This window comes from Phyllostomus hastatus, unplaced genomic scaffold, assembly GCF_019186645.2.
Source record: "Phyllostomus hastatus isolate PE091 unplaced genomic scaffold, TTU_PhHast_1.1 phas_scaffold_1066, whole genome shotgun sequence".
NCBI lineage: Eukaryota > Metazoa > Chordata > Mammalia > Chiroptera > Phyllostomidae > Phyllostomus > Phyllostomus hastatus.
In genome coordinates, this window is record NW_025334004.1 from 11,038,260 (window position 1) to 11,063,163 (window position 24,904).

A 24,904-nucleotide genomic window follows, 5' to 3' on the forward strand; every position below is an offset into this window, starting at 1 on the left:
CATCAATACCCAGAACGAGGATACCGAAAAAGCAAAACAAAACAAGCCTATTCAGAGAGTAAATACTCAAGGCAACAGGGCTTGAATCAGACACGCTACAAGGTCAACACATCCAAGATAAGTTCAGGTGCGGGCACCTTATAAACTGAAGAGCTGGACACTATCCCAGGAGGAAAACGTAACTGCCTTCTGGGGCCAGCTAATGGAAAGGTCTATGGAATAATAGGCAGTGGGCCTCTATTGAGCCGGACTAGAGGTGCTCCAGGTAAAACCATTCACATGCAATTCTTTTTAAAATTTCAATTTTCCTGCGACATGATTCTTGAACAGAGAGTCTATAATCAAACAGAAGAAACCGAGTGTAATATGGGTGCAGGGCGGATGAAACAGAATAAAAGTCGGAGTCAGAGATGTTGCCAGGGAGTCCGCAGGGAACGGGAGGCAGGGCAGCGGTCCCGGCTGCCACTGTTTGAATGGATGGCGACCACCGGTTTCTATCTTCAAAGGCAACAGAAAACTGAAGTTAAAAGAAATGGCGTAGTGAGCTCTACTACGAGGGGCCCGGATTAGCCAGATAGAGTCTTGACACAAGGAGTTGGGCTGGACGACATGGCGCTTGCACACACGCTCACGGGGGAGGTGGGGGCTCTGAGCCAGTGGAGCCTCCAGAAACTGTAGGTGTGGCCTCCTTGGGAGGCAAGGGGTGGGCCGAATGACCTCCCAAGGTCCTGATTTAAATATGTCTGTGTAGTCAGCCCTTGGTTATCCGGCCCAGAGAAGAAGACAGTGACAAATCATCTTAAGCTGAAGATAATAAAAAGTTATATTTGCCTTTGGAATGTATTTTGGTACTTAACTTAGAACGTGACTTTCCGTTGCCCTGGGAATTCACAATGCTTCATAATAGCCACAAAGAAGGCCTGACCCGGAGCTGGGAGGCTGCCCAATTTTGCCATCTTGTCCTCTGTGGAACTCCTCTTCTTTGTTGGGGTGAGCGATCTCATCGTCCAGAAGAACACTCAGCAAACCAAGCTCTCTCAGGCGGGGGCTGCCTGGGTCACCTGGGCCCTTGGAAAAGAGACAGGGATCTTCCCCCCATCACTAGATGACCCAGGATCAAGACCCAGGATGGTCTGGTGCTCGTTTCCAGAGGATGGTTTTAAAGGGCTGCACGACCCACAGGAAGCAGCAAGCTGGACAAGGTTTATACCTCTGCTTCAGGCTGATTACAAATGATGGCCCAGCTTCTGTGGCATACAGGACACAAAAGCCAATTTCTTGAGAGAAAGGGCAAAAGATGTCACAGAAAAGGAAGGTGAAACGAATGCCCAGCCCTTGGAAAGAAAGAGGCTGCACACTCAGCAGGTGCAGCGGCGATCCAGTGCTCCTCTCAGGGTGGGCGGGGTGGAGGCCGGCGCCTGCAGCCCGTCGTCCAAGGAGAAAGGACAACGTGATCACAGGAATAACTTGTGGGGGTCCCAGGAGGAGGGGATGGACGGCCGCCCCGCTGTTCTCTGTCTTCTGTCAGCCCCCAGGCTCTACCAGGGGAGGCTAATGTCACCCAGCAGGCAGCAGGGTCAACCAGAACATCTCAAATGAATCCAAGCCCTTTAACCAAGAGACTGGCAGAGTGGCGGGTGGCTCCAGGAGGCAGGACTGGGCCAGGAGTGCTTCTCTCTGGTGCGGAGATTGACTGCAGTCACAGAGCTGGACACAGAGACATGTTGCTTGGCCCCCACCCTACTCGGTTCACCTCAGGCAGTAAGGGTCATTACAATCATTTCTATTCTTCCCTTTTCTGTCACACTCTGCTCTTTAGTTTTTACTCGGAACTGTGCTGATTTAAATGTGGCTGTATAATTAAAATGAGATAAAATGAAAAATGCAATTCCTTGGTCACAGCAGCCACATTTCAAGTGCCCAGTAGCCACGGATGGTTAGTGGATTCCATCCATACTGGACAGCACTGGCATAGAACATCTACATCTCGCAGAAAGTTCTACTGGACAGCGTGCTAATCCAGACCTTTAGGAGGTCTAGGAGGTAGTCCCTTCGGCTCTTCACCGGGTAGAAGAAAGGAGCAAATGAAAGAAGAAATGCACTTTACAAAGAACCTTTTTAATACAGCACCACCACCGATCCTCACCACCACCCTGTGCAGGGGATTTCAATGTGCCCATTTTATAGATGAGAAAAGTAGGGGCTCCATAGCTAATTAATGTATACGAGGCTCATAGCTATTGGATGGTATGGTGAGAATTAACACCAGGTCTTCCACTCCCAAGGTCAATGCTTTCTACTGTTACATGCAACTGTTCCAATAATGTTACCTGCCAGTTACTTTGGTCAATGCTGCCATAAAAGCTCAGGTCTCCCAGAAGAAGACTGACAGCTCCCTGTAGTGTTTTTATTGATTAAATTATTTTTGAAGTGAAAACTATACTTCGTACAATGTGGTTTAGCAGCTGTTGAGTTAGGGAGCCATGGGTATAACTCCTGACTCATCTACCTACTATCTCCTTGACAGAGGGCACGTTGCTCCCCACCTTTGAACCCCAGTCTCCTTTTCTCTAAATGGGGATGATAGCACACACACTTTCTAGTGTTGCCAGGAAGACTAAATAAGCCAACACACGTAACATGAGCACAGTGCCTGGCACAGATTAGTGCTCAGTAAACAATCACTATTAATATCATCGGCAGAATGTATAGGGCACTGTCCAGTATGATAGCCTGTTGAGGAGGCTTCAGGACAGGAAGGCATGGCAGTCCCCATTTTTACAGACACTGCATCTGGATCTCAGAAGATAAGAGGGTGATCAAAGCCATGCAACTCTGGTAGATCTGGGGCATGAACTCCAGTTATTTGGTCTCCAAATGCTACGCCTTTCTTGCTCTACATTGTTGCTTCTCAGGAAAGAAGGGAGCATGGTTTAGAGGTTAGCTATATCCTTCCTAATTCCTATCTTCCCCTCTTCTTCTAAATGGACAATTAATAGATTTTTCATCCTTATGTCACACGCTGTGCAAAGGCAGACGGAGCATCCCCTTCTATCACCACTGTCTCTGTGAAACCCCTCCTGCACAGAGATTCTAGAATCCCACTAATGAGGAAGTAGCACCTGTATAACTAAGGCTTTGTAGAAAGTGCCTTGAAGCAAAGCATTCACTTTTTCTCCCTTGAAAGGGTGTGGATTAAACACCTTTCTTGGATCCACCCTCCATCCCCTCACTGCTATAACCAAAGGCAAAGAAGTAGCATACCAGAACCCCCACTGAGCCCAGCCAAGACCTGTAAGTGGGCATGTATGTTGTCGAGAGCCACTAGATGTTGGGGTTATTTGTTTCTCAGCCTTATCACAGTAAAAGCTGACTGATGCATCCATCAAACACAAGGTGGAAGGCACTTACCCTGCCACAACGATCTCAAAGTCCCCATCGTGGTCCACATCAGTCACTGCCACACCATAGTTGAGCTGGGTGGGGTTGCTGTCATAGTCGGGGGGCAGGACCGAGTTGGTGACTGCCGTGAACATGGGTTCAGTCCGCGTGGACCCCTCAGTGGGGGGCAGAAACCACAGCAGAAACAGGAACAGAAACATCCTGAACATCTGAAACCAAAAGTCACAAATGTCACGGAAAGATTTCCTAGCTAAAGCAACTGGGGAAAATCCAACCCCCAGTGGACCCAGAAGTGCCTCTCTTCCCCGCTCACGAGAGGCCCGGCCACTCTGACCCTGCCATCTCCCCCCACAAAAGACCTGCTCTGTCCTTCCTCTTTAAAACTCCCTCTGCCTGCCCCCTCCTCACACCTGGTCACCCATATCCTGCTCTGCCTTTTCTTTTTCCACAGTACCTATCCCTGAAAAGCACACCTATCCGTTAGGTTTATTTTGTATTGTCTGACTCCCTCTGCTAGAAGGTAGGCTCCACCAGGACAAGGATCTTGCCTGTTCTGTTCATGCATGTGCACAAGCCAAGGATGGTGTCTGGCACATAACAGGCACTGAATAGCTGTTTGTTGAGTGGGTGAACGAAGGAAGGAAGGAATGGTAGAGAATCAATACACAGGCATCTCCCATACTCTGGGAGAAAGATTGGGAGAATGAAGAAAATAACAGCTTTCAAGCGGTCCAGGGGTAGGGTGAGCCCCCCACGGGCGCCCAGGTCTGGAACAACAGTGGAGGCAGGGCAGAGCCCAGAGGCAGTCTGGAGGGAGTCTGACTTTGCAGGCTTCCCTGGCCGAGGTCCCTCGCCAGGGCAGCTGGCCATGGCCTCTGGACCAGGAAGCAGGCATTTAGGGAATGTATTCCAGCAGGGAATGCATTCCAGCAGGACCTGGTGGGCAGCTCATCATTCACTTGGAGAAATTAAACTGTTGCGTGTGTGTTTTATTATAAATTAATTATGTATAATCTATTGTATAATTCATTCTTATATCACTAACATAACTCAGGGTGTTGCCGAGCAGCCTGGGGCCACGGGAGCCTGTGGCTCACACCCAGGAGACAGATGGGAATGGACAAGGAGGTGGAAGGACTCCGCCCCTCCTTTCCTGAGCGAGGGAGACGCTCAGGACGCTGCCAGCGCACCTTGCGCCTTGCAGAGACCCTGCCCGCAGGCCTAGGATCAGGACTCACAGGGTGCGTGAAGGGCTCTGCTGGCACAAGTCCCACCGAGGCTGAGGGGGTCCAGTCCCACAGGGAAGATGGGGGCTTCCTGCCTTCAAAAGGTAGCAATGCCCTTCCTGACGGAATTTTTCCTGCTGGCTTGTCAGTGCGTCTAGCAGCTGAGAGCAAGGCTGAGAGTGATGTCTTAATGAAGAGAACGTCTGAAGACTGACTCCCCATTACGGAGACAGGTACTGCTGCCAGCAAATAAGCTTGCTTCAGTTCAGAACCAGAGGCCAAACGAAGGCCCAGGCACTGCCTTCAGAGCCAAACACGACACGGAAGCCTCCTGAACGCCTTGTTGGAGGGGCAGGGTTCCGGCTGGAGGGCAGATACTAACCTCGGGGAGCCTCCGTGAGAAGGCGGTTCTTGGGGTGTCCTCACGGGGCACTGTTGGGCACTGCACTATCCGAGTCAGGTCAGTTCAGTCCAAATGAAAGAGCTGTCCGAACAAGGCAGCATTTTCCACTGGGCTGTCTAATCACCAATGCCAAACCCACTGCTAGGAGACTTTGCAACTCCGTGGGAAGTTTGGGTGGATAAAGGAAACTCATAATTGGATTAATGAGCAGCTGGGGGTGGGGAGACATATGGGAAGCTCAAGAGCTTTTTCTAACTGGTGCAGACAGGCTGAAATGTAGTGTGGACCTGAAGGTCACCAGACTTTTCAAGGTATGACCTCTATTGTAAGGACAGCAAATGCATTTCAGCTTGAGATCCAAATCCAATTGATTGGCAGTGGCTTGAAAGAGTATTGTGATCAGCTTACATCTGTAATGGGCATGAAAGAGAAACATGGCATCAGGTATGCCTTCTGGAAGCTAGATTGTTCCTCCCATGCACCACCCTAATGGGAGGCAGGTCCTATCAGGGTAACACCAGCAACTGGGAGAAACTTTCTGATGAAGGCCACAGGGGGCAAGAACCATGATCCAGCCTCCGGAGTTTTACCTTTTCTGTGCAACTTTTAATTAAAGGAGCCAGATGAATGAAGTGGCTGCTCCATGCCATCCATTTCTAGATAAATAACGTAAAGCAACATTAAGAAGAAATAATACCCCCATGGTCTGACTCCTATTTTGCCTGGTGACTTGGAACAAGCCATGGTCTCATTGGGTCCCAGCTTTCTTCTCCAAAATTAGGGTTTGGGAAAAGAGCTCTATAAGTCCCTTCCCAGCTCTAAAATTTTAGAATGGATTGAAGAACTTTTTTAAAAAAATGTAGACTTTCATCAGTTTTCTTCCCAGTTTCTTCTATAACCTCACACCAACCTGTGGAATGTTCCTTGCTGAGCATATTAGACAGAGTTTGAACTACACAGCTTTTCAGCAGGGGTCTCCAATAGTTCCCTGCTGGGGTCCAAGGCCAGAGAGGGATCGGGCATCATTAGTGTGGGACCTGAAATCACCTGGCACGGGTGGACCAGTGCAGAGCCTCCCCGCTGGGGGCGGGGGGAACGCTCCTTTATGTTTTAATCCTCTGCCACGTCAAAGGTGCCCGATGCACCCGCCGGCGCTGCTTAGTACCTGCCGGGTTGATGGTGGGCTGGGGGCCTGCCCTGATGGTGGACTTGGAAACAGTCACGGTGAGGAAACTTAGAAAAGGTCTATAAAACTCCACTCTCCACTCTCCAGGCTCAGATGAAGGAACTCACCAAAATGCAGCTGGCCACTCAGAGTGGTCCCCACAGCAGCAACATTGGGGGCACCAGCAGGGAGTTTGTTAAAATGCAGAATCTTGGGCCTTACCCCAGACCTACCAGATCAGAATATGCGTTTTAACCAGATTTCAGGTGATTTGAATGCAACTTATTTAAAGTTGCAACTTAAAATAAATAAGTTGAATGCAACTTATACACTTATTTAAAAACTACTTTTGCCTTCAAGCAGTTCTCAGATTGTACCATGCCTACAAATCACCGGAGAGTCTTGGTCAAATGCAGATTCTAATTGGGTAGGTCTGGGCTGGGGCCTCAGAGTCTGCATTCCAGCAGGCTGTCAGGTGACGGCTGGGCTGCTGGTCCACAGACCTCACTCGCAGCAGCCAGGCTCTGCACCAGTGGTCCTAAACCTGGGCTGCCCAAGAGAATCACCTGGGAAGTATTTAGAAATATGCTCCTGCCCACGCCCCTCACTCAGACTTAATTGGTTTGGGGTGGGGCTTGGACGCTGCCTATTTTTAGGAACCTCCTGGATGACGTTAATGGGCAGCCCGGACTGAGAACCCCTGGCCCAGACTCAAGGTCCCCAGATGGGAGTGGAAGTCTGCAATCTGATTTGAAGTGAAAAATGTTTCTGCTGCCGAAATTCATCACCCGCTTGTTGAAGTATATGAAGAAAATCTATTTAGCTGGAGAGTGTCAAAGGAGGAGGCGGAGTAGGGAGTTTGGGGAAGAAAGCAGAGAGGATGGTACTGCCTGCGGCAGCAAGGCAGCAGGCACCCTGAGTGACCTCTCATTTCACAAGGCTGGCTCGGGGAACCTCCTGTCACACCCCTGTGAGCAGCTGAATCTTTGGGGAGACAAGTTAAAAATAGAATTAAACAGTAGGTTGGACAGAACTTTTTTGTTCTGTTGAATGCCTGGGTGTCGAGCATCGGCATCACAGCGCTGCGAGTGGTGCCTGCAGGCAGGAGCGACACCCAGCAGCGAGTGTAAGTGCGCCAGCAGGAGGAGGCGAGGCCACCCATCCCAGGCAGTGCGTGGGCAGAGGGGTGCAGGCCCGAGGGCTGGTGCCTCCACAAGGAAGGCGTCTGCTCCTGCAGAGGAGGCGTGGGGAGGAGGAAAAGAGGGGTCTCGACAAGGGTGAGAGACGGTAGGACTTGTGTGTCAGGCAGTAAGAAGAATTGCTTTTAGTAATAATTTCTTAAAAATGCTTTCTAAGCAAACTTCTTGACCAAACCTCAGCAGAATGAAGACAGGAAAAACAAAACCCAATGCCTGGAGCTGGGGACCTGGATTTGGATCTAAAGCCACCATAAACTCTCTGGTGACTTTGGATATGCTCCTGAATCGTTTTTGATTTTCAGTGTCCTTGTCTGTAGCATGGGAATCACATGATGTGCCCAGGTTTTAAAAGTCAAGTGAACTGGTGAAGACCTTGCGGGGGGCCAGGCAGGACAGCGCCTCACTGCTCACGTCCCCTCCTTCCCCAGATTGTGCTAAGTAAGGTTAGATAGTCTTTAGACATTGGCTGCAGGTCACAGGCAGCCAAACTCAGTTTTCTGTGGCCTCGGGACTTTCCTGAATTGGGTCTGAAAACTGGTAACCAAGCAACCTAGATGTCTGATGTGGGTCCAGGCAGCTGTGGGGAGAGGCTTCCAGGGCAATTTTCGGGGCAAGCAGTTATTTAGCAATTATCGAAAGAGCCAAGGATACCACCTTGAGCTCTCACAAAAGCGAGAGCCCTGAATGCTTCAGATATTGGGAGTGAGCAAGGAGCACAGAGCCTTCCCAGACACAGTAGGAGGGCAGGGGCTTGAGGGAGAGCAGAAGCTGCACAGAGACCCACAAAGGAATGCCCAGGACTAAGGCATCACTGGAGAGGAGCTGAGAGAAGCTGCCTTGGCTCATTCACTCACATCGAAACTTCCTGTGGACCCCCAAGGAGCCGGGGATTGTGCTCAGCAGCACTGGGGTCACAAGGAGAAAGCTGGTCAATATTGGCCAGAGAGGGTGAGGGGTGCAGTGGAGGAGGGAGCACACAGCTGTCTAGATCAGCTGGGAGGAGCACTGGGGAATGCTTCCTAGAGGTAGGGGTGTAGCTAGACCTCAAAGGATGCTAAGACCTTAGCAGGACAGGGAGGGAAGGAGAAAGAAGAGAAGACAGAGAGCAGATGCCTCAAAGGTCTGGAGGACCCAGCTGTCACCCCCATCTACCCTTCTAGCGCTGCCTATTTAAAGGCCCCAACTGCTGGGACAAGTTAGGAGCAAGCCTTCCTCTCCCACTCCTCAGGTTTCCATCCAGACGGACTTGCATGAGACTAGAGCAGTGGTTCTCAGCCGGGGATGACTGCTCTCCCTCCCTAGCCCCCAACCACCTGTCAGTGTCTGGAGACATTTTTGGTTGTCATGGCCGGGGAAGGGGGGTGCTACTGGCATCTCATGCATAGAGGCCAGGATGCTGCCGAACATATTACAATGCATGGGACAGCCCCCACTACAAGGACTATCCAGCCCCAAACGTCAATAACGCCAAGATTGAGAGACCCTGGCTTAGTGTAACATTCTGGCCTCTCTCCTTCTCCCACTCCTTCCTCTCCAGGGCAGGAGCAGGGGCAGATTGGTCAGTGTGGAAGAACTGGGCCTGGAGAGCCCTTTCTGGACCCGCCTCCCTGCAGAGGCCACTCTCTGCTATGTTCTGGGCTTGGCCAGGCAGGGTCAGCCCTGGCCCCTGCCCACTGGGAGGGTTGCGGTGGGAGGTCCAGGCGCAGCAGCAGGCCCCGTGGACCGCACTCCAGAGCCGGGCCTTCCAAACAGCTGTATCTGTAATGATGCATTTTAATCTCCATCTGCCTGAGTCCTGCCTCTCTCCTCCCTTCTCCCTCCCTCTTTCTCTCTGTCCATTGATCCTGAATTGGAAGGGATGTGTGATGCTGCTCCCTGGGCCCCTTCAAATCCCAGCACTGCCACTCAGGTTGGAAAGCTGGTGTCATCTTTGGTTCTCGCTTCTTCCTCATTCTTGGCAACTGCTGGCTGAGTCGATTCTGCTTCACGAATCTCTCTCAAAGCTGCCCTGACGTTCTGTCCCCACTGCCGGGGATCTGCACCCCGTCTGTCATCCGGGCAACAGCAAATACTTGCCAGTGGCTCCCCTCTCAGCTAGCAGAACTCCCTTCCTAGGTCTCAGAGCTGAGCATGTCATCTTTAGCTGAACTCCTGGGACCCTGCACACAAGGCGAATGGATTTTTACTGCAATTTCACGTCACAAGTGCTACATGAGGAATATCTCCCGTAACAAGTACTGTGAGAGGAATGGGTAGTAATAATAACACCCACTGTTAAGTGCCAGGCATCCTTCTGACCCTTCATGTAGATGAGGTAGGCGCTGCTATTGTCCCCATTTTATAGCTGAGAAAAAAACTAAGATATAGCCCTGGCTGGTGTAGCTCAGTGGATTGAGTGCGGGCTGCGAACCAAAGCATCGTAGGTTCTATTCCCAGTCAGGGCACATGCCTGGGTTGCAGGCCATGAACCCCAGCAACCACACATTGACGTTTCTCTCTCTCTCTTTCTCCCTCCCTTCCCTCTCTAAAAATAAATAAATAAAATCTTTAAAAACACAAAAAACTAAGGTACAGAGAGGCTAAGTGAGTTGCCGGCTAGTACATGGCAGAGCTGGGATTTGTGCCTAAGCCATCTGGCTCCAGAAGTGGTGTTCTTGGACGCTAAACAGTTTCTCTCATTACACCAAACTTGTCTTAGACTGTATGAGATGGGAAGACCATGGAAGGAGCAATCACCTCTACCTGGGCAGCTGGGGAAGGTCTGAGAGAGGTGGCGGGGAGCTGGCCAGAGATAAGGCAGAGAAGCCGCTCCAGGCTGAGGGCCAGTGTGTGCAGGCAGCCGGGCAGGCAGGCCGGTGTGGCTTCATGAAGCTCTGTGCAGCAGGAGGGCGGGGTGGGGGTGGGGGTGGGGCAGCTGGGGGGAGGGGCATGGTGCAGGAGGCTGGAAAGGACTGTGGAGGCCTCAGGAGAAACACGAGTCAGAGGGCTAGGGGTGGCCTGGTCTGAGTGGCCTGGTCGGAGTGGCCTGGTCGGAGTGGTGTGTGGGAAAGAACACTGCAGCAGTGGGGGGCGGGGCTGGAAGCAGACGCCATGGCCCCAGTGGGACAGACAGAGGGAGGGTGCCATTCACTCATTCATTCATTCATTTGATATTCTTGGGCACCTACTCTATGCCAGGATCTATTCTGAATGCTGGGAAAACAGCAAGAACAAAATAAAGTCCTTGCTCCTCCCACGGAGTGTACATTCAAATGCCTCAGTCACTGGCATTAGTCACTGGCGTTTCTCCAGCCTGCCCCCATCCTGGTCCTCTGCACTGCCAGCCTGGAAGACAAATGCTAGACCTTCTGCACCTCCCCACCTCCCTGGGGCCACCTTTCCTATGCATCTTCCCCAGCACCACGAAAATACAAGGCTTCCTTCTCTTTCCCTCTACCTGGAGAGAGCTCCAGACGCTGCCTGCAGCTACACTCAGACGGAGAGGAGACTTGGTCCTGCTCCAGGAAAGACAGATGAAAACTCAAGGGACCCAGGCTAGGAGGTGTCACAGAGACCAGCAGGCTAATGAAATAGTGTTTCTGAAAGTGAGAGGACAAATGCAGTCTCCTAGCCTTATGCACAAGGCATAGCAAGTCCTTAGTAAGTATTATTAACAGCTCAGACTTCCTGGTCTAGAAAAGGGAAAATGAAATGAGACAGTGTCAAGTGCTGAGCACAATGCCTGGCAAGTAGAAAGCCCATACATAGTAGGTAGCAGTAGCAACACTCAGACTATTACTATAGCTAATAAATGTTTGTTGAATGAATGAGCGCATCTCAGGAGGCGGACCCAGGCCCACCAGGTGTTCCCCTTCCAGGAGTAGCTGCCAAATGTTGAGTGGGATCCAAGGTACTGTAAGACTTTGAAGAATAAGCTTGCTTCTGTTTCTAATTTGTCTAGGGACCTAGTGGAGTTCTTTGACTTTTAAATACTGCTTTTCAAAGGTGGAACCCCTCAGTTTACTGTAATATACACATTCATTCTGCAAGCATTTTGTAGACACCTATGGGCCAGGTTGGAAATGATGAATAAGACATGGCTTCTGAAGTCAATGAGCTTGCAGTCTACCAGAGCAAGTCATAATACTGGGGAGAGTATTAACAGAGCTCAGAGTAGTAATAGGTATAATGTCCAGACAGTGCCCATAGGAAGGAGGCATGAGCTAGCTAACGCCGGCGGGTGGAAAGGGCAGGCAGCAAAGGCTCCCTGGAGAAAGGGAATCCCAAGGGGAGCTGCATCCCAGGTGGTGGAGGCCCATGGATCGAAGGCATGGGTGTGACAGAGTGCACTGTTGGTGCACGTCACAAATGCAGGTGCTGCTGCTGTAATGCAGTGTCGGGGTGTGGAGCGGGAGGGAGAAGAAGGGAAGATGCGAGAGAAGGTGGAGACAGTCTTGCACGGAGGCAGCTGTTGGGACCTAGAGAGCCTGCTTTGCTGAGGTAAGAAGCCTGGAGTCACACCGTGAGGGAAGTTTTGAACTTGGGCCAAGACATGATCAGATTTGCATTTTAGAAAGAGCATTTTAGATTTGGGGCAGCAGGGTGCAGGACAACTGGGCTGGCTGAGCTTCTGAAAAGCGAGTGAGAGGATCACAGAGGGGTCTGACATCCTGGGGTGGGGGCGGGGCACAGCACCGGGTGACCTCCAAAGTTCTTTTACAGGGTGTCTGCGGGTCAGATTTTTTTCTCTAAATCATTTAACATGCATTGTGGGCCAGGCTATTTAAAAGCATCCTCCCAGGAATCTTTTTGTGAAGCAGGGATCCACTCCCTAGTCTGTCTTCAGTGGAAATCCAAATGATCATCTCTCTATCTGCTTAGGGCCAGGGAAGCCTGCACTGAGCCCCCTTATAGCAGGAGGAGGAAGGGGGAGTGGCGTGAGCATCCAGAGAAGCCTGGCCTTGCTCGAAGCCAAGAGCTGTCCACCAGCTCACAGGATGGGCCCTGCACGGGCTCCTCAAACCCTGATTGGTCAGTGGGACCTCCGGAAGTTCACAGAGCCCAGGTGCCGAGCGCCAGCTCTGGGAAGAAGGAAGGAGCTGGAAGGGAAACTGGCTTTACTGACCCAGTCCAATTTGGCGATCTGCTTTCTTACCAAGAACCGCCTCCCCATCTGAATGGACACCTATGTTCACTCATTCATTTGTTCACCCCCTGAGCGCCCATTGAGCCCTTCCACATGCCAAGCACCGTGCTAGGCACTGAGGGTGTAGCTGAGAACAAAAGACAGAGTGCTTCCTCCCACCCTGCCTGCAAAACAGCATTTATCCATCTGGGACTCGTACTTCCCCACCTGCAAAAGTCTCTTTGGATATACATAGCTTCTTAGACGTGAGACGCATGATTACAATTTCCAAAAAACGGTCTGTTCTTAGAGACGGGGGGACCGGGAACATGACAAAACGCAGGTGCCAGGACTGCTGGCGGTACAAAGGGCCTTTCTGCCCCGCCCTTCTGATGACAAGGCCTGAACCCCCGGGGCCAAAAGGCCTGCCCTTCACATGCAGAACGTTCATGGAGGAACAGGATGGGTGAGGTCTATGGAGTGACCCCCTCACCCCCCAACTGGGGAAAGAAAGAGTGTAACCTTGGTCCTCTAAGGTGAGTCTCAAGTGGCTTCCGACCTCCAATCCCGAGTGCAAGGAGGGCAGACCAGGGAACGCCCTTCTGTGAAAACACCAACCAAAGCCTTCCATGAGAGGCTGCTCCCACCCGCCCTACAAGCGCTCCTCTTCCCGTGGGGGTGGCGAGGATTTGGGTTCCCAGGGAGTCCTGACGGGCCCTTAAAGACAGCCATCGAAGGAGGGCAGAGGTGACAGTAAGACATAGCCACTCGGGGCCACTATCTAGGAAGGCAGAGACTGCTGTTAGGAAGTCCCTGCGGTCCCTCCTCCGGTCAATGGGACACCCAGAGCTCAGCGGTGACTCCTGTGACCTTGTCACTGTCCTTGTCAGGTGCAAACAAAGATAAGAGTAACTGGAAACAACTGCACGGGTCATTTTACACTCTCTGCACTCACAATTCTTCTGTGGCTAATTAAAGTAATATGTCAAAATGTCCCTTGGAAGAGATCTTTAAGTATATGCCCGTTAAGTAAGTAGGATTTTACTAATTACTAACACACCTTCCCACCCCTCCTTGAAGTCCCTTGTGGAACTTCTGTGTGCCAAGAGGGTTGAGCAGGAAACGGTGGCAGAGGACTTGCCGCCCCCCCTTCCCGGAGGGAGTAGGGACAAATCTAGTTGCTTGTCATTTGCGGAGCTATCAGTTTCTCCTCCGGATGTTGATCAGATTTCCTGGGCTGGAACCAACTTACAAGGCTAGGGTACTGGAACTTGTCCAAGAAGCAAACGCTTTGCTTCTTACGAAGTCAACACGATTTCTTTCAAGGAAAATTTTTATCTTTTTTTTTTTTAAGTGCCTCGGGTTTTTGAAGGGCAAATCTTCGGACTTTTCTCTGAAGACACTGATTGTGGTATACTTCCCGTGTGCTGAGACCAGCCCCCGGCACACTCTCACTCACAGAGAGGCATGGGGGTGGGGAATGATGCACCCAGCGTTCCACAATGAGTCAGTGGCATAGCCAGAAATAGAACTTTCCAAACTCCCCAATTCTTAATAATAGCAATATTAATGGTCTCTTTATAATTTTCTAAGTGTTTTCACAGCTCATATTTAATCTCCACCACAACTTTGGAGGGAGTCTGGGTAAGTCAGTCTCAGACCAGCTTTGCCACTTGCTTGCTGTGTGACCCTGGCTGGTGTCTTCACCTCTCTGGATCTCAGGGTCCTCAGCTGCGAAGTGGGAGAGCTGGGTGAGAATACTTCTCAAACCCCTCCCACCTTGCATGTGCTTGGATTCTATGCTGCCATGCGCTTCCAGCCCAGGGTTTCCCAACCTCGGCACTACCAGTGTTTTAGTCCAGACCACGCTCTTTGTGGGGGGCCGTCTGTGCGCTCGAGGATGGTCAGCCTCGTCCCTGACCTCTGTCTGCTCCATGCCAGTAGTACTCCTTGCCCCAGTCGTGACAACCAAAAATGTCTCCCAAAATTGCAAATGTCTAGGACGCAAAGGAACCCCTCCAAGACTGCCCAAGCACTTCAATAAAGTCGAGATCATGAGTGATTCGGTGGAAAAAGATCTTTCTGTCCCTTTCTCTCCCTGACTCCCTCATACCTACATGCACACCTTTTAAACACAACCTCCCAGCCCCTTTCTATTTCTCATTTCTTAAATGCCCTAAGTGGCCCAGGGTGTGCTTGGTGTGATAATGAACCAATTGGTTTCATACTTTCTTCTAAGGAGAGTTCATGGGTTTATGTCCCCTAAGCAACCGGCCTGGCTCCCCAGAAATCCCTCGCAGAGCCCCAGCTGGCCCGGGAGCCTGTATCTGCAGCCTGCAGGAGGCTCGGTGAGCACGGATTTGTCAGCACTCTTAAATCACTGGGCTCCGAGGAAGGCTTCTCCCAGCACAAAGATCCTTCCTTAGGAATCAATAGCTCAGGGCCTTCCATCACATTCAGAATTATCCTGGGACTTGTAAAATTTATTTTCCCCAAGCATGGCAAAACCTCAAAATGAAAGCCCCAAGGTGGGGGAGGGAAGAAGGCAAGGAAGGAATCCTGCCAGTGTTGCTCCGAGCAGAAGCTCATGTGCAGACCTGGACACTCAGTCTCATTTGCTGGGAAAAGAAAGACCCAATGTGATCCTGCAATAGCATCTTCTCCCAACCAGACACCGGTGTACATTTAACCGAGGGCAGGGGCTTGTGAGACTGTCTTCCTCCGTCTTCACTACCCTACCCTCATCACAGCGTTGCCAGCTTCCCCATTTTGCAGAGGAAGAAACTGAGACCTACAGAGGTTAAGTGGTTTGTCTGAGATCTCTAAGCCAGTGAGCAGGGGAGCCAGATTCCAAGCCTGTGTCCTTCCCACTGCACTGGGCTGTCTTCCCAGCGGGAGTGGCGTAAGGTCAGTTATCGAGAGGGCTCATGAAAGAGGCGACTTCTTGTTTTCTAAGGGTGTAATACTACTTCTCAAACTCTATATCCTCTCTCCCTTTCAAACAAAAACCCTGTGCTACGGCTGTATTTTAGGTAATATTCCTCTGGCCTTGTCCAGAACCAGACCGAGCTTTGGGAATGCCGGCACAAGTCTTTAGCTAAGCTGGGAGCTGGCACGGATCTCCAGCACAGCCTCTCAGGACCCCACTTTAACGGAGGAACCGTTGCTCTGTGGTGGTCCACCTTATCCTACTGCCTCCCTCCTCCGCCTGAAGATAAAGACCCAACTTATCTGTGAGCCTGAAGGAGATGAGAAAACGCAAGCATCTTCCCTGCCAACAAGCACTCCCTGGGTGAGCCTTGGGGACAGAAGAGGATCCACCTCCTGGAATTCTCAGGTGGCAGGCAGCAATGGTTCCTCCTGAGGGTCACTGCCACGTCAGCTGAGGCTCCGAGGGGAACCTCACACCGTGTGCAAAAGAGCAGGGTGGGAGAGGAAACAGAGGGGCCAGCCCACAGGCCACTCAGCAAACCTTCCCAGGCCCAGCTCAGATGTCGCCGGGCAGATTCATGGAACAAAAAAGGACAATGGAAATGGTAGTATCTTCCACGTCACCCAAGAAGCCCTAACATAAGGATTTTGCAAAAATAGAACATTCTAGCAGTCTGACCTTGAGCTGGGAGCAGCGAGAATGGGGAAATGGGCAAATAGTGGTTGGACACTCCAGTACACAGATATCCAGGATCTGCATGCTGGGGGCCCCATAGGCTGCAGGACACAGAGACCCCACTCCAGCCCACCCGAGCGGAAGACAGGAAGTGCTCCAGGCCTGGGTTTCAAGGCCACTGCGAGGAACTGGGCCCCTCTGACTCCTAACTGGACACACAGAAACCTGGAGTCACACTGCTTTGGCCTAAAAAACCCACTTGGAATAATGAGATAACGGAGAAAGGGGAAAGAATAATGAGGAATTTCTGTTACTCATATATGTACATTATAAGAACTCTATCTGCTCCTCACTGCCTCGCTCTAAATAACAGATTCAAAGGAGATCTCTGCAAATTACTACATTCATTAATTTACTTATTTCTGATCGGTTGGCAATTATGAGTATCTGCCGCGCAGGGAACACACATCCAGCTCGTAGTAAAGAGGTAGCAGGTCAGGGAGTGGAAAGAGCTCTGAGTAGAGGACTAGGACTCCCTAGGATCCAGTCCTATCTCTACCACCAAACAGCCATGTGACCTTGGGCAGGATACCTGCCTTTATGGGGTTTCAGTTTTGTCATCAGTGAAATGAGTGTGCATGTGAGTGTTGGAGATGAGATAAGGTTGGACTATTCGATGCTCTTCAAGATTCCTCTCACCCAGCGCTCACCGTCTTTGGCTCTGTGAGTGCTTACTGAGTTCAAAGAGCACACCGACACCCAGCACAAAAGGACAATCTTGGAGAGTGAGGGCGCGTGGGGCTAAGCATCAGCTCTGTTTCCTTGGAATGTCGTATTTGCATCTGCCCCATTGCACCTGAGGTCGCAGGACCACCTGAAGTCCAGGGAGCATGTGGTGAAAGGGTTTCAATCATGAAGGTCACCGTGGTGGGCTGTGGCCTTTACTTGATTAGAGCATTAAGTTACTACGGCCAATGAAGGGCAAGAAGTAAGAAAGTCAGTGGTCCTGAGCTGGGTGCCTTTGTTGCCCCCTACTGGACACCAAAGAGCCTGCAGGGCAGTTTCACTTGCTTCAGCAGGCAGCAAGAAGACAGAAGACTGTCACAGCTCTTTAAAAAGACAAATTTCCTCGTCTGTGGCCCTCTCACTAGAAACGTCTATGTTTTGCTCCTCAGAATTATATAGGCCATTGGGCCACACATTCACAGGGGCACTCATGTACAGCAACAGGAACTCTTAACCAGACATCAAGGTGCCAAGCAATAAACACGAGGGCTCAGAGCCCCAGGTGCCGCCCATGTGGACAGAAGGGTAGAAAGAGTAACAAGCAGATAGTCTGCCCTACACATCCCCAGTGGAAAGGCAGTCTTGGGAAATGCAGCAGAAAAATGTTGACTGCAAGCAGAGGATGGAGCTGGGTTTGGGAGTATGGATTGATAGCCCCCATAAAAGATTTCCAGGCTGAAGCAGCTACCCTAGGAGTTCAAAACACGCACCCATGTTCAGGGATGGGGTACAGGTGAAGGGTTCAGCCCCAACTGAGAAGCCCGCCCTTGACCTTCTCCAGAGACCAGCAGTACCACCTGGAAACCTGAATCGTCTAATCGTGGTCCATTGTGCCAGCATCAAGACCCGAAACTCTCTTCAATGCCTCTTAAATTAACTTTAGGACCTGCTGCCAGAAGGATGTTTTTAATCAAGTCAGAGGGAGAGAAAACGCGTTCTCAAAGGCCATATTGGAACAACCGCCATGTTCTCACTTTTCCATCCTCCTTCGCCCCTTCCTCATGGCTCAGAGTGAGGTACAGGTACAGTATGGCTCCAAATTCTCTCTAATTCAGTCTCGGGTGTCCCCAGCCCCAGGGCATCAGGGTCAAGAAGTCTCTTATCCATAGCGTGCCTCTTCCTGCACCAGTTCTCCCCAGATTCAAGATAGCACTAGAGTTGTCCCCTATTCCTGGAACCCTCTTCCCTTCCTTTCCACCTGGCTTCACTTGGGAAGTCCTGCACCCATCCCAGAAGACATTTCGAGTGTGACCCAAGAATGTGTCCTGTCCCGAGAGCTGAAGCGCTCCTGGGGCACACAGAAGCCACCCCAGGCACACCCCCTACCACCAGCAGCGGCAATATTCATTAGTCATCCCCAGAGGAAGGGGCGTGTGCTCCTCCAACCCCGAGAGCATTTCCCCGCCACTCCGAGGTGGCTGGGATGACTTTGGATTCTTGAGTTGGCTTCTGCAGAACTGGGACTCACCTGGGCTCCCAACTACTGTACTGTGAAGAGGCACGCTGCATTGCTGGGCAAGCCCCCAAGCCTGGCCTGCTGCCCCACCGAAGCCTCTATGTGTTCCCACAGGGTTGGAGGAGGACCTCCGGCTCCCCTGGAATGCCTGAAGCTGGCTTGCCTGAGACAGGCTGGCGCGAGGAAACCACACCTCGGTCCAGCAAAGGCAGCTGTCAGCTACGCTGCGCGGGGCTGGCTACCGGAGCTCTCTGCCACCCAGCGCTGTGCGGGAGAGATCGGCTTCCCCGGGGAAGGAACGCCAGCCCCCCTCGGCTCTTTCCCATCTGAAAGCTTAGGCACCCGGCCTAGGCCAGTAGCTTCCCCGGCCCGGAGCGGAGCCTGCCTGGCTGAGTGGCTCCCCAATGTCCCCAGCACAACCCTCCTCACCTGCTCCGCCCCCTTTCAGCCCCAGTACCCCCTTCCCAAACAGCTGACCTCCAGCGCGCCCCCAGTTGTGAGGGTTGTCGCCCCACACCTCTGCTCCCACCTCTCCGCCACCTCCGACCCCACTCCCGCCTCGCCCCCAGCCCGCGAGGGAAGCTCCGCGCGCCAGTCGAGTCCTCAGCCCACTGGCAAGTTGGAAGCAAGCCGCTGCCACCTTGGCGGTCTCTGTCTTCCCCGGTTCCGGGTGGCATCCCCGCCACCCCCTGAGGGCGGATCGGGAGGGGAACCTAGGGCGGGAGAAACTTTCTTCGTCTGAGGTTGGGGGCACGGAGCGGGTACTCACGCCGAGGTCAGCACTGGGAGCCGCCATCCGGTTCTCTCGGCCCCACCTCCCCGGGGCGTTGGAGCGCGGGCGTCCGCTGAAGCCTCTGCCGCCGCCGCCTTCCAGCGCCCAGCCCCGGTCCCGGGCTGGCCTCGAGCCTCCCGCCCCGACGCCGCTCGCCCGCTTTATACAACTCCACTCGAGCGCGCCGGGGCTTATGTAAAGGCTGGCGGAGCCCCGCAGCCAATGGCACGGCGGCTGGAGCTCGGGGCTCGGGGGCGGGGGGCGCCCGCGCGGCCAATCGCGGCCCGGGGAGCCTGGGGAGCCGGGTGGGGGAGGGCGCGCCTCCCCGGGCTGATTTAGGAGTCGGGATTGCGGTGGCAGCAGCCGGCAGCACGACCAGCCCGGCTGGGCCAGGCGCGGCAGGCGCTGGGGTGGGCGGCGGCGCAGGCGGCGGCGAGGGCGGGCGTCCCCAGCGCCCCGCCGCTGCGGCGCGTAACCTTCAGAAGGCAGCGGGGCCTGGCAAGGGGGGCGAGGGCGCCCGGCGGGACGCTGGGGGCCCGGGGCCGGCGGGAAGCATGGGTCCCTCGGGACGCAGCGCCGGGAAGGAAGGCAAAGGGGAGGGAAGGAAGGGCAGCGAGCCCGGGGCCCCGCGGCCGCCCCAGCGCTCAGGGCCGAGGGTGGCGGCGCTGCCTTCGCGTTTTTCCTCCGGGAGCGACCTGGCGTCGCCGGGCCAGGCCGGAGCGGCCGCGCCAGCCGCGCAGAGGGCGAGATTTCGCGCTGCGGAGCGAGCGCCGAGCCGATCCGTATCTGGCCTGGGAACGTGTCCGAGCGCCTCCGGGGGACTGCTCTGTATGGAGAGCGGAGCTTCGCGACGGCCGCAGAGGGAGGGGAGCGGGCGAGCACCGCTCGGAGATTAGGCGCGGCGGCCGCGGCAGCGTCCCCTCCCCCAGTCCCCTGCCGGCGCTCGGGCTGAGCCCCCACCGCACCCCGCCGGCCTCTGCCCCGGCAGCACCGGGGCTAAGCCCGGCCCACCCACTCTGGTCCCGTGCGTCCTTCCAGGCTTCCTCACCGCTTTGCTCACAGGTACTGCTGCCCCTCCTCCTCCACCCCAAGCCCGCTGCGGTGGGCGCCGTGGCCTCAACCCCTGAGGACCCGGGGTCGTGGTGGCCAAGCTTGGGAAGAGCGCTCCTGGACAGCAGTGCTCCAATACCCGCGTGCCGGGCAGGAAACGAGCCTAGGTCGATGACAGTCTTAATTCCCCTATGTGTGTGCCTAGAATAGAGCCTGGCACATAACAGGCGCCCAGTGAGGGTGTATTGAATGAATTTTGAGGTTTCCTAAGGAAGGGCTTTGGGCTTCTGAAAGTTGGGGCACAGACAGGGCTTTCGAAGAGAAACATCTGGTAATAAATCATCAGAGAGACAGGGAGATAGGACTGTTCTCCCAGTTATTGATGCCTTTGTCACCATCGCCCTGACATCAGGGCGCTTCACTCTTAACATGACTTCAGTGTTTCTTCTATGGAGAGCCCGCTAGCCGACCCCTGGCCGCAGGCCCCGCTACCCCACGTTTTGAGCAGAGCCTCCAGGGCCTACTTTGGGCCCTGTTTTCAGGTCTCTGTGACTGCCCTTTGAAAGAAGTAGCCAAGCATAGGCTATCCTTCTAGATGTTCAGGCCACCGGTCTTGCCGTAGTTCTTAACCCTCAGATGCTTTTGAGAATCTGACAAAAATTATTGCATTCTTTCTTTAGAAGAGCACACACACATACACACCTCGAGTATAATTTCAGGATCATTAGGGACTCCGAGTCTCTCTTGGGGTTCTCTCTGCCTGATGTACACGCGTTTCTCGAGGGGTCTGAGGCAGTAGTTTATAACCACCTTCCTTTTGGGGATCACAGGGCCGCCGTGAGCCTTTCAAGAATCTAATTATTGTTATGGGTCTACTTCTCAGGAAAAAAATGCTCAATCATACACTCACATACATGTTGACATGCAATTTTGGGGGGTTTATGGATCCTTTGAAACTTAATCTAGGACCGCAGATTAAGGCTTCACCTAGCAGCAGGTAGACTCAGCGCCAAGGGCACACCTGACCCCCAGCTCTCCCCACGAGGAGCCCAGTTGCTCTGCACCCTGCTGCATCACGCCTCCACCCCGTCTGAGGGCATCTGAGTCATGTGATGATGGCCCTGGCATCTGAGAAACCGTTCCCACACTTGCCTCTGCATCTTGGTCCCCACCACCCTCTTAGTGTGGAAATAAGTTGCAGGTTGTCATGTTCTGTCTGATCTATGAGTGTTCCTAACCCAGAAACTCTAACTCAGGGAGACAGCAAGTGACTGGTAATTAACCAGCTTCACTCAATCCCATGCATCTGAGCACACCTTTCTTGGTTTTCGTTCTCACCTCTCTTTCTGCGGGTGAAGCTGTGAGCAGCAGCCCCAGCTGTGGAGCCTCACCTCACCCGAACCTGGCATATTTAGTAACCAGCGCAGTAATTGTCGGTATCAGCCACCCAGATGTGAATAGGCTCTCTGCACCAAAGAGCCCTGTAATAATCTCACACTCTCTTGCAGCTAGCCAGGTAAGGGCGCGACAGACCAGAGGTGCTGGGGAAGGACAGAGAAAGGCGAGAAATGACAGAAGGACACATTCTTTCCAGGAAGTTCTCCAGGAAATGCAATCTGGTTTCTGCACTTGAATTTGTCAGGGTTGAGCCCGTGGGCCAGGCTGTCCTGATCCTGAAATTTCTAATTCCTCTGACGTCTTCCATGTCCAAGTGCTCAGCTCATGCCTGTGTCCACTGAACACTCCAGCCCTGTCCCGCCCATCTCATGGTGGACATTTCACCCTCACAATCACGCAGGTGCACCCTGCTTTCTCAGGGCACAGGAACAGCTCATAGACTGAAGTGAGTCCCCCACCCCCAAACTCGTGTGTTGAAGCCTTAACTTCCAATGCGACTGTATTTGGAGACAGGGCCTTTAAGGAGGCAGTTAAGTTAAAATCAGGTCAAAGGGTAGGACCTTGCTCCTTAGGGTTAGTGGCCTCATAAGAAGAGAAAGACAGTGGAGATCTCCCTCTCTGGCAGGAACAGAGGAAAAGACATGTGAGGACACGGACAGGTGGTGCCTCGTCGTGGCAGTCCAAGCAGGAAGACACGAGTTTTCAGCGCGCTCCTTACCCCATCTGGCTTGTTCAGCCTCCTCCCCATACCTCGACTCCAGCCCTTTTCACTCTCGGGAAGTCTCTCTCCACACTGTCCCTGGAACTTACTCATTCAGGACTTTCACCTAAAATGTTGTTTTTCTATCTTTGGGTACCCAAACTAAGTCTCACCCCTCATACCATTTTCCAAAACTGCTCTAGCCAGAGCACTTTGCCTTTTCAGCTTTCCTGCAGGTCTGCAACATCTTGGCACTCTACTATGCATATTGTTCTCTTTTCTCTCTAACTGTTTCTCACGCATAAAGCTTGGCCATCCCATCAGAATGAAAGCCCCTTTAAATCCAGAGTTTGTACCTTATACTCGACTACCTCATAGAACCCAGCATGAAACTGGGCACAGAGGGAACACACAGTGTTTGCTGGTTGATTTATTCCAATGAAACATATTTACTCTTCAAAAAAATTCTTAAAAGTTTATGTAGCACTTTATTTTCTAAAAACTCAAGAAATTTTGATTATGTCATTTCAATCATTCTGAAAGCTTGTTGGAGCAGGGAGGGGCCTCAGGAGCTAATATATATCCCCCCTCTCCCCACCCCATAACACGTGGCTGGAAACTGTCTGGACAGACCTCGTATGTGTGCGTGTGTGTGTGTGTGTGTGAGAGAGAGAGAGAGAGAGAGAGGGAGAGGGAGGGAGAAATAGAGACATTTACTGAAGAAGATACAAGATACAAGAAGCACTGTACACAGGACAATGACACCTCGGTCCCCTTCAAAGTAGGTACCTTAGGGCCTCACACAGTTCTCCCAATCGCCATCAGCTGCCCCATTGTATTTCCCTGAATCTCATCGATGGTCTGAAATCTCTTCCCTTTCAAAGGTGACTTTAGTTTTGGGAAAAACCAGAAGTTGCAGGGCACCAAATTTGGTGTAGAGGGCCTGAGTCACCTGGGTGATTTGATGTTTCACAAAAAAACTGCATGAGATGTGTTGCATGAGCAGGCGCACTGTTGTGACGAAGCTGCCAATCACCAGTGCCCATAGCTGTGGCCTTCTGAATCATCCTGAATAGATTCCATGGAGGAACGTTCAAGCTTAACGCAAAATTTGACGCAGATTCATTGCTCCACTGCTCAGTCATTTTGAATGTTGATGGCCACACAGTACACACACTCACTCAATGGCTTCTACCGCCCCCACTGACTAGTACAATGAAGCTGTCATTGTTTATGCATGTGCATTCCAGTCCACACATCGATGTCACACAAACTGTTCTCATTATATTAACAACGGCTGGACCTTTTCTGCACAAGCGCACGCACGCGCACTCTCTCTGTGTATATATATATATTTATACACACACACATGCATATATACATACATATTCACACACATATTTTTCAGGCTCAGAGGGGCTCCACGACTTGCTCAGAGTCACACAAAGTCAACCCTTCTTTCTCCAAATCGGAAGACATGTTACCCTTGGTTTCCTTGTGACCCTCACCAATGTACTTGGCTGTCTTCTCACTCTCCAGATGGAGAGGAAAGGCCAGGGGACCTCAGCTCTTAGAGATGTTTCTGTTTGAACAGATCAGTTGCAAAAAGAAAAGAGAAGTTGATACAGTTCCTCGAGGCTCGAAGCCAGAGATGTTTTAGGATTCGAAAGGTACCATATATTCTGAAACATCCCTTGCGAGGCTTTGGGCAGTATCTCATAATCAGCCACGTTAACATTTCTACAGTAAAATATATGAATGTTCGTGCTGCATGAGTGTGAGGATGAAGCAGCTTCCCATCAGTGCAGGCCTGGGGTGTCTGTGGCCAGGTGGGTTTCGGCGCTACACTTGCAAACAACAACAACAAACAACTCAAAATCCACCTCTCGTTTTTCAGAGATTTGCAGATTTGAGAATTGCAGGTAATGGATTGTGGAATGACATTTTAGGCTCGGTTGTCCCAAAAGACATGGATGTTCGTGAGGGTGTGCATGAGCAGCAGCACTAACAACACGAGAAGTCATGGGCTAGGAACAGAGTAAGAGTTAAGGGAGGACGAGGAAATCACCTGTTCTCTCCCCGAGCTGGATTGGGTTGTAGTCCTTTCTTCTATGGAGTACATGTTTATCAGGCGGCTGGTGAGGCTCAGGAGCACTTGTGTTTACAGTGTCTTGTAAGTGGCAGATGTGAAGAGTGGACTTTTGAGGGGAGGCGGGTAGGGGTGAGATGACAGAAGCTCTTGCAGAGAATCCACAAACCGTGGTGAACTTCCACGTGGTCGGAGAGAGTTAGTTCAGAAAAGTTTGAATTGGGGGTGCGGGCTGCAGGCTGACTGCTCTGGGCAGACAGAGGGCAGACCTGAGAAAAGGAGATGGAGTGAAGGAGGAGCTTCTGGAGTCCTAGCAGAGTCTGGTTGGAAAAGTCAGCACCTCTCGGGACTGGGAGTCCGGGACAACAATGCAGGTGTCCTTTCATCAGGTTACTCCGCTGCCAGATGGCTTGAGTGCTTTGACTTGTCCCACACTGTATGGGTGGCTTTGCGATATGGAGGAGACGGGCAGTAAAAGGGAAAGCCATGGTGACCCCTGACTGCATGGCTCCTATGCCTGCTGCAGCTCAGCCAGCCACACCCTCCA

At 52.3% G+C, this 24,904-nt stretch overlaps 1 protein-coding gene across 1 annotated transcript in view; it reads right to left on the bottom strand.

The window, feature by feature from the left end:
- CRTAC1 (cartilage acidic protein 1) overlaps positions 1–19,261 on the bottom strand; it is a 136,827-nt gene extending 117,566 nt beyond the window's left edge. Inside the window, exons 1-2 of the mRNA XM_045854395.1 lie at positions 19,118–19,261; positions 3,412–3,611 (exon numbers count right to left, since the gene is read on the bottom strand). Coding sequence (XP_045710351.1) covers positions 3,412–3,611; positions 19,118–19,144 — 227 coding nt within the window. The 5' untranslated portion in view covers positions 19,145–19,261. The remainder of the gene's footprint in view (positions 1–3,411; positions 3,612–19,117) is intronic.
- Between the last annotated feature and the right edge of the window lie 5,643 nt (positions 19,262–24,904).